The following is a 16,888-nucleotide window of genomic DNA, read 5'->3' on the forward strand; positions in this document are numbered from 1 at the left end:
AACTCTTTCTAATTCACTTGTTACACACCAAGAGCAAGTCACTGAGATAATGACTTAAACAAATATTCATAAAATGGATATTGGTTCCTGAGTCTCGTCTCCTAGTATCCTAAAGCCTATGATACATAGCTTCTTGCAGAGAGAATTTCTTCTCACCTTGAAAACATTGCAGTAAAACCACATGTATTTTCTTGAGTTAGAAATTTATATTAGCATATTATTGATTTAAAAAGGGAGGGAGACTCCTTTTAAAAGAAATGGCTGCTTTCTTAATTGCAAGATTAAGTATGGAAGGTAAAAAACTCATATGAAAATCAGGGTCCCTTTGGTCCTTAGAAAATTGGAAAGAAAAAGATTACTAGAATTACTAGATTGACAGGCTATGATCATCTCTGAAAATTGTACTTAGTAGAAAAGATTAGTGAAAATTTCTGTAAGTCTGTTAATGCTCACAAAGATTTTGAGAACTCCAGAAAGGAGGACTTAGAATAAAGTCCTTATGTGACTGAACAAATCAGCACGATTAGGCTGCCGTGGCCCAAGGGAAAAAGTGCCAAGCAGCGGACAGGGAAAATGAGTTCTAACGGACTCAGAAATAAGTTCTGCCACTTATTGACTTTGGGGTCCTTGAAGGTCCCCATATTCTTGGGGACCATGGTATCCTCCTCTGAGTGAGAATTAGGAATGTCAAATTCTGAGTTTTTTCCACTTAGAAAATTCCTTGACTTTATAACATTAAGAAGCTTCAATACTTAGGCAATGGAAGCTCATCGTTTCTACCAAACTCAGAGATCAGGACAGGTAAAGGAGGGAAATGAAGATAGGACTCTGCGAAAGTGGTCCTTCACTCTGAGGGGAGTGATTACCTGAGGAAGAAAGAAGTGTTGATGGTCCCACTTGGGAGCCCATGAGGTCAGGCTTACTTTCTTGAATTCCCGTGCATACTTAACCACTATTATCCCTGGGCTGGCCTTCCTCCTCATTTCCTTGGAATGTGCCGTGCTCAATTATTCAGTTGGTTAAAGCTTCCAGTCACAAGTCTAAAGCTGCCTGGTATGTGCCTCCCTTGACCTGCTTTAATAACTCAATAGATTCATGTGGCTGCCAGGGCTACATTAAAATTCACCCATACAATACATTGTAATTGTAAGAACTTTCTTCCAGACGTGTTTTTATTTTAGGATTGTTAGTGTTGTTACAAAGTATCTTTGTAGGAGAAATGTCATTATTTTATTTTGTGTTTGCTCTAGAAGTTATGATGAAGCCAAAGATGGCAGGACCATTTCAGGGCTTCAGATGGAACATTTGGCAAACGGCGTGTTTCCAAACACTTTCAAATCATTTAATTGGGCTTCTTAAGTAAACAAAAGGGTAAACACAAGTTGCTTGCCCAGTTTCTTTTTCATGCCACTTTTCAAATGAGCACTGAAAATTCTTGCAGCATTTCACATGCCAAAACTATCCTTCTTGACCTAAGTTTTGTGTTAGACGTTTGTTTCCGTATAGAGTCATAGTAGCCATACTTACGAGTTCTTGTTCTTAGTTAATGAAAAAGTTGTTATAAGGTGAAGAACCTGTCTTTCATTATGGATTCATTTTGCCGAATAAAGATTCTGATACCAATTTCAATTCTGATCACCAACAGGGTGTCTTAAAATTAAGCTCAATTCTGATGACAGTATCTACCCGGAGGTAGTGAAAAATTCCACAGGTTAATTACACAAGACTATCCTCATTTCAGATGCCAATCACAAGTCCAGGTTGTTACCTGTGCTTTTGAATGACTGGCTATTAATCCTATAAATTAGAGGTTCCCACCACCCCTCTTTCTCATCACAGAACCCAGGAAACCAGTTTCCTTGCTAGATTACCAGTTTATTATAAAAGGATATAACTCAGGGACAGCCGGGGAGAAAGGATGCACAGGGCAAGGCATGGGGCAGGGGTGTGGAGCTTCAAGGCCCTCTCTGAGCAAGCCATTCTCCCCCAATCTCCACATGTTCACCAATCCAGAAGCTCTCTGAACCCATCTTTTTGTGTTTTATGGAGGCTGCATTACATAGGCATGATTGATCAAATATCTGGTCATTGCTATTGATTCAGCCCCCAGCCTCTCTCCCATGGAGGTCAGGGAGGTGGAACTGAATCACGTGGTTGATTCTCCTGGCAACGAACCCCATCCTTAGGTGAAGTCCAAAATTTACCTCATCAGTATTACAAAAAGACACCTTTGTGCTCTCATCACTAAGGTAATTTCAAGGGTTTTAGGGAGCTCTGTACCAGAATCAGGGACAAAGACTAAATGTTTATTTCTTATTATAAATCACAGTATCACAGAAAACAAAACATTTCACTTTATATTTTATAGCACTTTTATATTATAGAGTCTGTCTTGGCTAAATTTGGAAATGGGATTTTGGAGAATGGAGAACTTTCAAGAATTTGGAGTCTTTTAGTAATGTTATAAAATGAAATTCAGTGCTCCATGCAATACATGCCCTCCTTAATACCCATTACCAGGCTAACCCATCCCCCCCCCCCCCAAACCCTCAGTTTGTTTCTTGGAGTCCATAGTCTCTCATGGTTCCTCTCTCCCTCTGATTCCCCACCCCCTTCCTTTTTCCCTTCCTTCTCCTAATGTCCTCCATGCTGTTCCTTATGTTCCACCAATAAGTGAAACCATATGATAATTGACTTTCTGTGCTTGACTTATTTCACTTAGCGTAATCTCCCCCAGTCCCATCCATGTTGATGTAAAAGTTGGATATTCATTCTTTCTGATGGCTGAGTAATATTCCATTATATATACGGACCACATCTTCTTTATCCATTTGTCTGTTGAAGGGCATCTCGGCTCTTTCCACAGTTGGGCTATTGATGTACTGTATGGGGACTAACATAACATAATAAAATTAAATTAAATTAAAAAAAATGAAATTCAACTGAGTAAAATTTGAAGATCTTATTGGCTTTATTCCATGATTTATGCATCCAGCAGCATCCCATCTGGCAAAATCAAAGGAGCTCCAAGGAGCTGTACAAAATGGAAGGCTTTTCCAGTAGAAAGGGGGAGAGAAACAAGGAAAGAAGAGGTTGTTTCAGGCAAGGTCACCTTCCTATGGGGACAGAAGAGGTCTATCAGGTAGATTACCTCTTAGTGCTAACCAGGTACCTCCAGATTGACTGGTTAAAAGTCTCATTCCTGAAAGAGGCTGCAATTAAGTTAGGTATTGAGCCATGGTTTGCTGATATGGGGCTTAGCACAAGTGACTCCATTTTAGGCCTATTGTCTCTTTTTGACAGTAATGTGACCTTAATCTGGTACTCCTTTTACAGAAAAATCTCCATTGGATAGATTTGAGTTTTACATGAAATATACAAGAAGGCTTGGGTCTCCAATGTGCTAGAACTCTAAGAAGCTAGAGGAAAGATGATTCACTCACCGCCTTAAGGAAAATTCCCTATAAATGTTTGAATTAGCAATGCCTAAAATAAAACTTTTATAAAAAATAAAGCATAATTAAATAATATAGTATTTCCATTTAAGAATAATATATATATATATATATAGTAACATATGAGTGAAAACGTTTTCTAGTATACCAACAACATTGTATTCCTTTGTCTGTATGAGATATGATAACAATGTGTACCATTACTCTATAGTTGACTTAATAAAAATATTGGGAATAGAAACATGTGACCATGCATGTTAACGCCATAGAACATTAGGCAAATTACTTTTTAAGGTCTTCAACTGGAAAGAGGTTCATTTTGTTTTGCAGTGACCGGACACTGACATTAAAATAATAGAGAGATAATTAGAATTAATAATAGCAAGTAGCATCATCTTGTCCTTTCTTTATAAATTAAAATTTAAAGCTGTTCAATATATGTAGAGTTATATATGTGGATGCTAAACCAATCTATATTCTACTATGGAAAGTGTGCAAGTGAGTCAACTTTTGAAGTTGCTAGTTGCTATTGCTAAGTTATTTAAAAGACCAAAAAGGCATCCATGCTAAACGTTTTTTTTAAATTTTTTTATTGTTATGTTAATCCCCATACATTACATCATTAGTTTTTGATGTAGTGTTCCATGATTCATTGTTTGTGCATAACACCCAGTGCTCCATGCAGAATGTGCCCTCCTCAATACCCATCACCAGGCTAACCCATCCTCCCACCCCACTCCCCTCTAGAACCCTCAGTTTGTTTTTCAGAGTCCATAGTCTCTCATGGTTCGTCTCCCCCTCCGATTCCCCCCCTTCATTCTTCCCCTCCTGCTATCTTTTTTTTTTTCTTAACATATATTGCATTATTTGTTTCAGAGGTACAGGTCTGCGATTCAACAGTCTTACACAATTCACAGCACTCACCATAGCACATACCCTCCCCAATGTCTCTCACCCAGCCACCCCATCCCTCCCACCCCCCCCACTCCAGCAACCCTGTTTGTTTCCTGAGATTAAGAATTCCTCATATCAGTGAGGTTATATGATACATGTCTTTCTCTGTTTGACTTATTTTGCTCACATGCTAAACGTTTTTTAAACCACTGGTGATTTTTCCAGACATCAATGAATGTGAAATTGGAGCACACAACTGTGACAGACATGCTATATGTACCAACACGGCAGGGAGCTTCAAGTGTAGCTGCAGCCCTGGATGGATTGGAGATGGCATTAAGTGCACCGGTGGGTTGAAAAATAATTGCTTCTCATGCGCTGCATAGATTGTAAATATGAAAATATTAATTCTGTAAAGAAAAAGGTGTATACTACTGACTTTAAATGGGATGCTTTTTGTTCATAATGATGTGACTGTTTTCCATAAGATCTGGACGAATGCTCCAATGGAACACACATGTGCAGCCAACATGCAGACTGCAAGAACACCATGGGCTCTTACCGCTGCCTTTGTAAAGAAGGGTACACGGGTGACGGCTTCACCTGTACAGGTAGGCTCGTGCTGGGAACCGCTGCATAAATGGCCCTCAGGGAAGCCAGGTGTTTCACCATCTTTCAGACTGTCAGTTCTTCAGGTCTGTTATAGTCAATCTTTAACAGAGAAGATTACTTATTTGAAACTACATCCCCGTGGAATGGAAATTTGGAGTCAGGTCAATTAGGGAGACCTCAGAAGCTAAATGTAGTTAAATAGCTGATCTGGGTATCACCATACCCAGTGATGTCATTGCTTTAAAAAAAATCACACTTCCTTTTATAATCCTTAGCCTTTATATTTTTGTACCTATTTCTCACCGTTGACTTGTTTTCTATGCCAAACCCGAGGGTGAGCTTGCTGTAGAAAGCTATGTAAGGAAAAGGGATTCAGACGTTCTAGATCATGATAAGATATTGAGATCCATTTCATATGACTTGAAAGCATTAGTGTATCCTGAGCACTTTGCTCGAGACGCCATTTAAACATAAAGGAGACTAAGGCCCAGTCAGTTGATTTACCTGGAACTTTTTCAACTCGCTGAAAATGTTTATCATATTTGAAATTGTTTTTGTCCATCCCAGTGAAGTTTTGTCATCCTAAACCTCCCGTTACTCCTTAGAAAATATTCAGAGTTTCATGTATTAGGTATATGTGGTTCGTGTGTTTGATATTTAGTGCCTGTGGTTATTAGCAAAGCTCGGTAGAGATTGAGCAGACAGGAATGTTTGGCCTCCTCCATAGATGATGTTCTAGGTCCGAGCCGAGTCTGAAACCTGAGAAATGGGCACAAATCACGGCACGTTATTCCTGTCATGCATGTGTCCTTCTGTGCACGACCTTGCTCGTGAAAGCCTTAATTTGAATGATTCATTTGACTTATTCTTCCTTTTACATCATTAGGGATAATTTAGCACTCAGGATTCTGAACCTGAACCCCATATTCATGGACTATTCAATACTAACATTCAAAGAAGGGGAAAGGATGGGTTTAGAGGTTGTCAAATAGAAACTATGATGAAACCCCGCTACACTCAGGAAGTTGACAGTGATAAAATAAATAAATAAATAAATAAAAGATCTGAGGAACTGGAAAGCTCCTAACTGGGGAAGAATAACTTGTGTGTCTTTCTGGCTGTAGATCTTGATGAGTGCTCGGAGAACCTGAATCTGTGTGGCAATGGCCAGTGCCTGAATGCCCCGGGAGGATACCGCTGTGAATGTGACATGGGCTTTGTGCCCAGTGCTGATGGGAAAGCCTGTGAAGGTAACTGACGGGGAAGCTGCCGGGGCCTTTGCAGGGCCGGACAAACTTAGGTTATTTAAACATTCCTGATTTTTTTTTTTTTTAACTGAGGTGTGTTTTGGCTTCACATCTGAGCTGGTCAGTTCCGTCTATGGAGGTACTGGGTCTCCAGCTGGACCATTTCTCTTTGTGCAGAGAAAAATCTCAGCTATCTGGCCACAAGCTGCACATCCAACCTTGGCCAGATGGTCTGCACGAGTACACCCGTTGGTCATTCCTATGACCAACTGAGAGAGAGGCTGACCAAGTGTGGTTAGCTCAGTGCAACCTGTTTATCCCCATTGCTAGGGGAAGGAGCTCAAAGCACTCATCCCCCAATCATGTCCCGTGGAAGGATCCTCTTTAAATATGTTTTTAATCTCTGCTATGGTTTGGTTTCTAGAAATAAAAGCTTTAAAATAATAACAGAGCAGATAATCTTCTCCATATGTAGAATAATGTACTGGGCATGTCTCACATGGTCTCTAAATATCTAATATATGTGAACATGGAACAGTCTTTTGCAAATCCATTCAGTAGGGGGCCCCTAGGGATAATGTTATATGTCATGCTGTCTCTCAGCACAAGGCTCTGTCTTCCTGAGGTGTTGGTCAGACAAGAAGAATCCTGGGAGCCTGTTGGCTCAGGATGGCTTCCACTAGGAAACACAAGGTTCTTCTCTTTCCCCACACTTGTCAGATTTAAGTGCATTATCCCTCACAGAGAAGAATTAGTGTCTACAGTGAACTAAAAAGATTTCAGTAGAAATAAACAAATGATAACCATTGACAGTAGAAGTTTAAACAAGACCCTGATTAATGTCTTAACTAATAATTGTTGCTTGTTAATAGGACATTAACTTAAAATCAGTCTTTAGCTATGACATGTATACTTATTCTCTCATAGGGTTCTATGTAAATACTTTTCTTTGTTATGGAACCATTAGGTGTTCTTTATACAGTTTATATTAACTATGCAGAGTTTGATATAAAATTCCTCTGAGGCAAGAAACCAGATTATGCTCTGGACCCTGTGCCTAATGCCTTGTTTACTCTTGTTACTCTGAACATCCAACCAAAACAGGTACTGTGCCACCTCTGGGAACATAAATAGTCACAGTCAGAGTTTTGCTTCTCTTCATGCTATAAGGGAAGGTTGTGTTTGTTTGTTTGTTCTTAATATAAATCATTGCCGGCAGAGGGGTTATGGCTATTTAAAGCCAGTCTCAAGGCTGCAATGTGTCCGCGTGTCAATTACCCAAGCAGGAGGTTAGCATGACCGGGGGGACCGGGGCCTGAAAGAAGCGTTTCTGCCAACAGTAGCAAGCACCCAACGTAGCTCTAGGGATACAGAGGATTATAAAACAGATTATAAAAGTTACCACAAAGCCTTTGTGGTTTGTAAAATTTTAACCCACTATAAAAACAGTGACTGTGTAGATAAGAACAACCAAAGAACTGGGTCTAAGGTAGCCTTTTGGACTCTTACTTCACAAAAGGGACATGGGCCCGTGTGACATACCAGAAACTCTACATATATAATGCTTAGCCTACTGCTTGGCATGTAATGGGGGCTGAAAAAAAGTGAGTTCTCACCTAAGAGGCTTCACTTACATGGCAGAGGGTCTACCAGGCTATAGGACAAGCACCTAGATTGAGGTCAGATAGTCTTCACTTTCTTAATAACATCAGGTGATGACATTAGGCAGTTCCTTTAGCAAAGAAATAAATCTCCTTTCTCCCCCTTTGTGTCCCTCCCCCAAGATATCGATGAGTGCTCCCTTCCGAACATTTGTGTTTTTGGAACTTGCCACAACCTTCCCGGCCTGTTCCGTTGTGAGTGCGAGATAGGCTACGAACTGGACAGAAGTGGCGGGAACTGCACAGGTAAGACATCCGTTCACATGGGAATCTGCTCCCTGATGTCCTGGGGACCTGGCTGTTGGGCCTCACTGGGACCCCCGCCCCACGATTACTCAGAGTCACAAGAGAAAAGTGGGGATGAAGCAATAGGAAGCACAGGTTACATGTGAGGATGCAGAGGGAGGAGCAGCAGGCCGTTGAAGGAGCAGGGTCTGGAGCCTCACCATCAAGCTCATGGCTGCAGAAGAAGGTTCCAGGGGTGCCCTGGCTATTAGGCTTCCCAGCTATTCCTTTTCTCCTCAGGCACATTTGCAGAGAGTTTCCTTTTGAAGGCCATGCACTGCGCTGGGATCATGAGTTTTCTCCTTGCACTTCTCCACTGTGACACCCGCTCCTTGCCACCCTGGCCTGTCTGTGGTCACCAGGGAATGTGATACAGAGAGCTCGCCTACCAATTTCTAGCATGGAGATTGTTTTCTTGTGAAGCAAGGAGCTCTCGGGGAGCATAAGAAAAAAAATGAGAAAAGCCGTAGGCCCTCAGTAGACCGTCACTTGGTTCACTTTGGCACTGAGTTAAGACTTTGCAAGACATTTGCAATTCTCTTTCCCAGGCCACCCGTCCATTCAAGGATATTGAGGAAACATGTTCCTTTCTGGATAGGCGCAGGATTTCAGGGGGGAAAATGTATTTTTTCCAGCTACGTAAACAAGCTATGATTCAGTGGCTCTCCAGGTTATGACCACCACCACTACCACCATCACGACCACCTCCCTAAAATAAATTTGGACCAGAGTACTCCTCCCCAGACATTCTTCTCCTGTTTTTTTTCTGAAAGCTATTATGACACCAAGCTGGGCCTCTAGCACACCTCAGGAAGTTGCCTCTCCACGGCCTGTACCCCTTCCTCGGCACCCCGGATTACTGTCAGCATCATTCTGTCTGACCTTATTTCCCTTTCGTTTGCCCTGTCCCTCCAAGTTCACATGCAATCGGAACAAATGAATTGTCTGCTGTGGAACCTACAGGAGGGTTACAAGGTCCAAGGCAGGGTGGGAGGGAAGCCCAAGGAGAAGGTATCCTCCTCATTCCCCATTCTCTTCTCTCTGAGTCAGACTGTCTGTTCTTGAGTATTTCATGAGTGTTCAAAACAGACAAAAGGATTATACCGGGTGCAATGTGCCAAAATCCATGTCCTAAATCTGGAATTCTGCACATATTTTTGGAATAGAAACTGAAAGGGAAATATTCCACACTGCACCAGTGATGGGAGAGTGACTCTCAGCCGGCTTGAAGGAACATGCTAAGCCTTGTGCATGCATCTGTGCTCATACTCAGCTGCACCAAGGCAAGCATGCCCAGTTGGGGAAGCGGCAGAAGTTGCCTGCTCCTAAGGGTTCCCTGGGACATCTTGCTCTAATTTGATGAAATAACAAGCCACACATATTAAATATATTTTCTTAAAACCTGTGTCTGAATTTTTGGTTGACCGAGGTCACAGTAGTGTTTTGCTTTCAGTTACCTTGACTGGAATATTTTTCCTTGTTCCAAAGTTATATTTTCTCCTGATGACAAATTTGAATGCTAAATGTGTTCCAGGGGAAAAAGACCAAAGACTATGACATATTTCCTTCCTGAGGGGTTTTATTTCAGAAGTGGAAGACTGTGTATTTCTAGGTGTAATTATAGCTAGTAACTCTTAAAATTCTTGTTGGGAGCCCCAGACCCGGAGCTACTGTTTTATGGTGATGTCTGCCCCCACATTGGCTGATAAGTGCGCCCCTTGCTGTTTGGTTTTAGACGTTAATGAGTGTCTGGATCCAACCACGTGCATCAGTGGGAACTGCGTCAACACCCCAGGCAGCTATACCTGCGATTGTCCCCCTGACTTTGAGCTGAACCCAACCCGAGTTGGCTGTGTTGGTAAGATCTTAAAACTTCTTAGAGAAGTATATTTTTATTTTTAAAGCAGCCTTGAACATTCCACTCTCAAATTTTAAAAAAGTAATAATGTAAAAATTTCAACATTTCCTAAATCGGGCTTATACTCTCAGTTATTTTTTTTCTATAGGTTAAAGTCCCAGTATATGTGTTTGGGCACTTCTTAGTTTCCTAAGAAAGTAAATTATGGTTTTTAAGCAGTTTCTGAGACGGATTTGAATTTTCAATCCTCACCTAGAGAGAATCTTCCTGACACTCTTTTGTTCATATATGGTAAATAGATACCCGCTCTGGGAATTGCTATCTGGATATTCGACCTCGAGGAGACAATGGAGATACAGCCTGTAGCAATGAAATTGGAGTTGGCGTCTCCAAGGCTTCCTGCTGTTGCTCTTTGGGTAAAGCCTGGGGTACTCCTTGTGAGCTGTGCCCTCCTGTGAACACATGTAAGTGGACATCCTCCTGCTTATTATTATTACTCCCGCTCAGGCCAGCTCTCCTTTCTAGATCACAGGATGGAAACCACAGAGGGGGAGAGTTGCCACCAGTCTCTACTCTTTGGTCAGGGAAGGGAGATCAAAACTCTCAGCCCCACTGAGGGACCCCACTCCCAATTTGGGTGTCAGAAGTGTCCCCGGTTGGCTTGTACTAAAAGGTCAGGTGGGGCAGGCCACATTTCACTTCTTTCTGAGTGGAAAGTAGATAGCATTATTTTAAAGAAGACTTTCCAGCGAGGTTACTTATAGAATATTTGCTTACCTTCCAAGGAACACATTGATTGATCTCTTCTGTCATCTATTAGCTAGTTTTCAAAATCTCTAGGACAGACTAGGGTGTCCCTGGGTGAAAGAGAAGCAATTAGTCAAGTAAATATGAAAGGGAAGACTATTTCTATTCTTGTGATATGACTTGAAAGAAAGCTTTAGAATGTGATTGTAAGGACAGAAATAAGTCTTCTAAAAAATATAAAAGGCTTCTCATTTTTCTAAGTGGGTCCTATATCAGGATTCAGAGTCAGATATAGCTTCTTAGGCAAAGGTTAGTGGTGCTGTTAATAGTGTATATTGGGATAGGTACAGATTCTTTCCTTGCTGAAGGGTCATTTATTCACTTGTTCTAAAATTATTTGCCGAGTACCTAGAGTGTATACTTTGGGTGTGCAAAGATGAATTAGACTAGGTTCTGCCTTCCAGAAGTGTACAGTCTAGCAAAATACTATTCAGACAGAAAAGCTATAATTCAGTGTATGTCTCAATAAGGGAAGAAAAAACAGACACAGTGCCATAAGCAGGAGAAGGAGCACTCCTGGTTCCAGTTAGGACTCTATCACCCACCACCCATGTCACTTTGGGCCAGTTACTTAGAAAGATTGAGTTTCCTCATTCATATAATGCCTTATAGGATTAAAAGAAGTCATTCATGTCCAGGATATTGAGGCCACAGGGATGAATGCTTACTTAGCAGGCACCTCCTTCTCTCTTCTCTTAAGAAAGGGAACTCAGTTCTGAATGGCAGAGGTAGTGATGACTTTGGGCGTTTTTTTAATTGTCCTTGAAGGAAGGGTGTGACCTGAAGGAGAAGACTAAAAAGAGTGGATGTTTGCAGGAAGGGGAGGAAAGAACAAAAGAAATAGGGGGATAGTTAATTTCATTGATGTTGAAAGAAACAAGCCAAGATGTTTAAGTAGGAGAGTCAGCTCTATTGATTAATAATGATTGGCAAAGCAATAGAGGTCCATACTACCCCAAGCTGGATCAGAGCTAGAACTGGAATATATACATGTATACATTTAGGCATACACACATAGCATTTCAGAAAGCCAGGAGAGGGATTATCAGATTTGGAAAGACCATGATGATTATGAAAGAGCTGATTCTTATCGAAGTTCACCAGGATGACACAGCAGATTAGGTTCATTCTTATTCACGTGGTCCTGTATATATCACACCACTGGTGCATGGCACCGAAAAAAAGGTTTTTGCGTGAAATACTTGAATGACAGAATTAATGGGGGGAATCAAAGGATGCTGTACAAAGTTGGTTTAGGAAACTAGGGGAATCAGTACTGCCCTCCATAGAAACAGAGGAGCAAGACAGATCTCTAGGCATTAAAGAGTAAAGTGGGATGGGAGGGGCGCCTGGGTGGCTCAGTTGGTTAAGCTCTTGCCTTCGGCTCAGGTCATGATCCCAGGGTCCTGGATCAAGCCCCACATTGGGGTCCTTGCTCAGCTGGACCTTCTGCTTCTCCCTCTGCCCTTCTCCCCAGCTTGTGTTCTCTCTCTCTCTCTCTCTCTCTCTAACAAATAAATAAAAATCTTAAAAAAAAAAAGAAAGAAAGAAAGAAAGAAAAGTGGGGTGGAAACCAAGAAAGAACAGCTTTTCCTAAGTTTCTGTTTGGAAAGGGTTTTGGAGACAGGCCGATTAACGTTATTAAGAAAGGAATTACAGCCTTACAGAAGAAGTAAAGCTGAACAAAACATGAAAATGGAGGAGTTTGTTAGAAAATAAAAAGGGGAAGAAAATCTTTACAAAGAAATAGTGAATAAATAAATAAAATGTTCCCAAGAACATGAGGCCAGGAGAGTAAGTGGGGGGGGGGGGGTCCAAAAACTAGGGACAGTGGGCTGACACTTATTTGGAGCACATAGTAAAAGCCATTTGAAAATAACACGTATACACAAAGTTGTTAACTTGCTTAAGATGGGTGGGGTAAGTGCTAAAGATTCCTGAAAGTGAATATTTTCAGTTGGATACGTCAGTCTTTCTCTTGAGAACACTATTTCTAGAAGTTTTCAATTCAAAAGAACTCAATTTGATTTTTTGTTTCAATAGCTGAGTACAAAATTCTTTGTCCTGGAGGAGAAGGTTTTCGGCCCAATCCTATCACTGTTATATTGGAAGGTAATTCTGTATCCTTGATCTTCAAGTATGCACATTTTGAACTTCCTCGGGTTTATTGACAATGCTGAAGAAATGCCGTTGTTTTCATTGTGATAGACATTGATGAGTGCCAAGAACTCCCGGGGCTGTGCCAAGGCGGGAAATGTATCAACACATTTGGCAGTTTCCAGTGCCGCTGTCCGACTGGTTACTACCTGAACGAAGATACCCGAGTGTGTGATGGTAAGTGGTCCTGATAGGATGATGAGTTCTTTCAACTATTGAGACCTGACCCCAAAAGCCAGCGTAGAATCACCAGTAAAACTAAGAATTTAGCAATATAGCGCAATGGTCTAGACATGAACATAGCTAGCTGCACAAGGGGCAGCTTGCATTGTTACTGACATGCTATCATTTCCTATACACCCCAAATCTTCCTCTTTTTCTAAGAAAAGTGGAGTTTTATTATCTTGGGCCATAGTCTCACTTATGTCTGCAGTTTTCTGGGCACTTTAGAAAAGCCATTTCTGTTAGAGTGGCACAGACTCATTTCAGTGACTTCTGTATTCTGGGAGGTTCTTAGTTCCTCTTCTTCCTGTTCTTCACAATTTATCATCTGTACTAATGCAGCAAAATGAGCTTCCCTTAAAAAGGCAGCCTCTTTGGTTTTATGATGGAAGTGGTAACTCCTGTTCATCCTGTGTTATTGGAAAGATGGGGACATTGACCACTTTTGGCTTTCAGAGCACTTTGACCATAGACCAGGGTGGGAGAGATGGTTTTCTTCTATATGTTCTATATGCAGGAGTCACACAACTAGTTAGGGAAGATAACCCCTTGTATCCTGGAGGAGAAATATTCCTTCGGATCTCCAAAGGGCTTAATAGGTGACCTCGGTAAGTGGCAACCTCACTGGGTGTTAGTTGAGTATATGACACAGCTGAGTATATGACATAGAGTTGAGCTATATGACACAGCTCTAAGACCCCTGGAATGAACAAAGATTAGAATCAACCCCTATGTTTGAAAATGGGGATAGAGGTGTGAAATACCTACCTCCATACTGCCTTACCAATGCAGATTCACGAAGCCAATGGTTGATGGCTTCAGGATATATCATATCCTTCCATCAATTTTGAGAACATTTGAAGTATTAGCTGTCTTTCTGAAGGATAGTTGAGAATTATAATTTGTCTGCATTTCCATCTTTGCATGCCTTTGAGGATGTTACGGACTCATTTACTAGGAACTCATATCAGAAGGCAAAACCTCTTTTTCCAGAACTTCCTTTCCTGAAAACACACACATGAGCATAGACAAAGGACACTGATGAATTAAACATCTATTTTTCTTATCCAGATTTCCAAGTGCCCCTGTGGATTTTCTCCACCATTGTCAGCATTTATAGGGACACTGAGTCTCAGGCCATTCCACAGAGTAAAGTTTTCCTATTCACATGCCATTTTCTCTTTGGATTCCAGATGTGAACGAATGTGAAACCCCCGGAATTTGTGGTCCCGGAACATGTTACAACACTGTCGGCAACTACACCTGTATCTGCCCTCCAGACTACATGCAAGTGAATGGGGGGAATAACTGCATGGGTAAGTCCAGGCTTTCCTGAACCATGCAAGTTTGGCCCTCATCTGCAAGACCAGCAGCTGGTCCTTAGTGTTACGTTACTCATCAGACCGAGTGCTGCCTGCCACCCTTTTGCTATCTTTGTGAAAGCCTCCTCCCTTGTAAACCATAAGCTTGACCTTTCTTCCCCACCTTGTGTGGGTGGTTGGGAGTTTTCTTTAAAATGTAATGTTGGAAAATCCCAAACAACAGTTTCATAGTACTTCTTTTGTTTGACTTTGGGTGTATCTTTAGACAATTATATTTACAGCACTGACCTACAGCATTAAAACATCATGAGTCGGAAATGAGAAAATTGCTGCCAAATAGCAGTGGAGAATTGTTACTAAGAGACTGGGTGGAGAGTCGTGTAAAGTTTATTAATGCTGCAGCTCCATAATGACTTCGTTCTGTGGCACAAAATACCAGGGAATACATTTCTCAAAGTTCCCTTTCTGAGAGCAGCATATGTGGGTAGAAAATTGTGTAAGGGCAGGCTATTCCTGCAAGTTGCAATAAAATCCAAAAGAAGTGCAGTCCTTGAGTATCCCCTTAGAAATCTGTCGTGCTCTCCCTGCGACATCACCAACCGCTTCGCTCTAGATATGAGAAGAAGTTTGTGCTACAGAAACTATTATGCTGACAACCAGACCTGTGACGGAGAACTTTTGTTCAATATGACAAAGAAGATGTGCTGTTGTTCCTACAACATTGGCCGGGCCTGGAATAAGCCCTGTGAACAGTGTCCCATCCCAAGCACAGGTGAGTTGCACCATTGACAAAAACGTAGGTTGATAAATTATACATGGGCTGTTGGGGAAATGAGTCTCAACAAGGGAAGAGAAGGGTTCATTGTTTACCCTCCTAAGCAAAGATTCGCTCACAGAGGCGAATGTTTAAACTCACAGTTCTGGCTGAAAATTGAGTCACAGAACACACTTTCTAACTTGTACACTAGTTCATTCACCAGACTTATAGACTCAGCATATCATAAAAATATAAACATTGTAATTGTTATGGCGTTCACCATGTAGCTAAAAGACTGGAAACATTAGGCGAAGCAATATGACAGATAGGTGAGCCATATTCCTATTATCCTTACTTATTTGTAACTGGTCTTGTTCCAAAAAGAATTTAAGGCAACCCACAAAGATTTGAATGTAAAATAAGAAGGCCTAAGGCAAATGGCAAACAAGGGTAAGAAACTTGGAGCAAGGAGCGAGGCTAATATGCAAAAATCCAAGCTGGGAATTTCTACACACTTGCCAAAGATGAGCAATAAGTTTGGCTCCAAACTTCCTAGCAGCTCATATAAAAAGGGAACGATAATCAAGTCTAAGAGTCTCAATGACTATAAAGCAAACCTAACACCATGCGAAAGCACAACTCTTCTTGAGAGAAATTTTTTCTTATATCCTCATAGAGAAAAATCTATATGATGTTATTTGTTTTAAAGAAGTCTAACCCATGTCCTTGGAGTAAATGAAGTGAATTGGTGCATGGTTCTTATATCAGCTGGTAAATGATGACATCATCAGTTAGAGTGAATGAACTGTGATGTAGTTATTGATTAGAACATTCTGTAGTACCTACTCCATGCCCCACAGTGATCTGGAAGATATTAAATCTCTTGTCTGGTGTTATCTGACAATGCATAAAACAGAATATTCTTTTTTAGTGAAATACATCAGTTTGTCCATTGTTTACTCCAGAAATAATATAATCATCGTCACTCAGAATTACCAAGAATTATCTCCAGTCTGCAAGATGTCTCTAACCAGGGGTTGGCAAACTATAGCCCGTGGACCAAATCCAGCCCACCACCAATTTTTGTATGGCCCAAAAGCTAAGAATGGTTTTTACATTTTTAAAATGGTTGGAAAATATCAGAAGAATAGTAGGTCATGACCTGAAAAGCATATGAACTTCAAATTTTCATGTCTGTAAATAAAATTACATTAGAACACAACCATACTAATTTGTTTACTTATTTTCTATGGCTGCTTTCATGGAATAGTTGAGCAATTTTAATAGAGACTGCACAGCCTGCAAAAACTAAAATATTTACTCTTTAGCCCTTTAAGAAGAAAATTGCTAACCCCTGCTTTTGACCAATGGGCTTCAAATCTTTTGATTACACATACCTACCAGTAAAAAAGCTGGAGGTTACATGTACTTGGTGTGTACTCCATGTATGTATGTCTATATATATTTTTTCAATTAGATCGAAAAATGCATTTATTATTGCACTTGTTATTTTCACAAAGTGTTCTATTAGAAAATATGCACAAAATTTTTTAAATTAGATTTTACAAAGAGAAATGGAAATCCTAGTATTTTTTTTTTTATCTTAATGGA

At 40.8% G+C, this 16,888-nt stretch overlaps 1 protein-coding gene across 3 annotated transcripts in view; it reads left to right on the plus strand.

Moving 5' to 3' along the window:
* FBN1 (fibrillin 1) overlaps positions 1 to 16,888 on the plus strand; it is a 225,317-nt gene that overhangs the window by 161,800 nt on the left and 46,629 nt on the right. For all 3 annotated transcript variants that reach the window (XR_013450471.1, XM_036075961.2, XM_078079391.1), the window contains exons 32-41: positions 4,575 to 4,697; positions 4,838 to 4,960; positions 6,086 to 6,211; positions 7,993 to 8,115; positions 9,890 to 10,012; positions 10,312 to 10,476; positions 12,863 to 12,931; positions 13,028 to 13,153; positions 14,392 to 14,514; positions 15,134 to 15,292. Coding sequence is in view for 2 of the 3 variants with exons in the window: in XM_036075961.2 (XP_035931854.1) it covers positions 4,575 to 4,697; positions 4,838 to 4,960; positions 6,086 to 6,211; positions 7,993 to 8,115; positions 9,890 to 10,012; positions 10,312 to 10,476; positions 12,863 to 12,931; positions 13,028 to 13,153; positions 14,392 to 14,514; positions 15,134 to 15,292 (1,260 nt within the window). In the remaining variant the exon portion in view is untranslated. The remainder of the gene's footprint in view (positions 1 to 4,574; positions 4,698 to 4,837; positions 4,961 to 6,085; positions 6,212 to 7,992; positions 8,116 to 9,889; positions 10,013 to 10,311; positions 10,477 to 12,862; positions 12,932 to 13,027; positions 13,154 to 14,391; positions 14,515 to 15,133; positions 15,293 to 16,888) is intronic.

This window comes from Halichoerus grypus, chromosome 8, assembly GCF_964656455.1.
Source record: "Halichoerus grypus chromosome 8, mHalGry1.hap1.1, whole genome shotgun sequence".
Classification (NCBI taxonomy): domain Eukaryota; kingdom Metazoa; phylum Chordata; class Mammalia; order Carnivora; family Phocidae; genus Halichoerus; species Halichoerus grypus.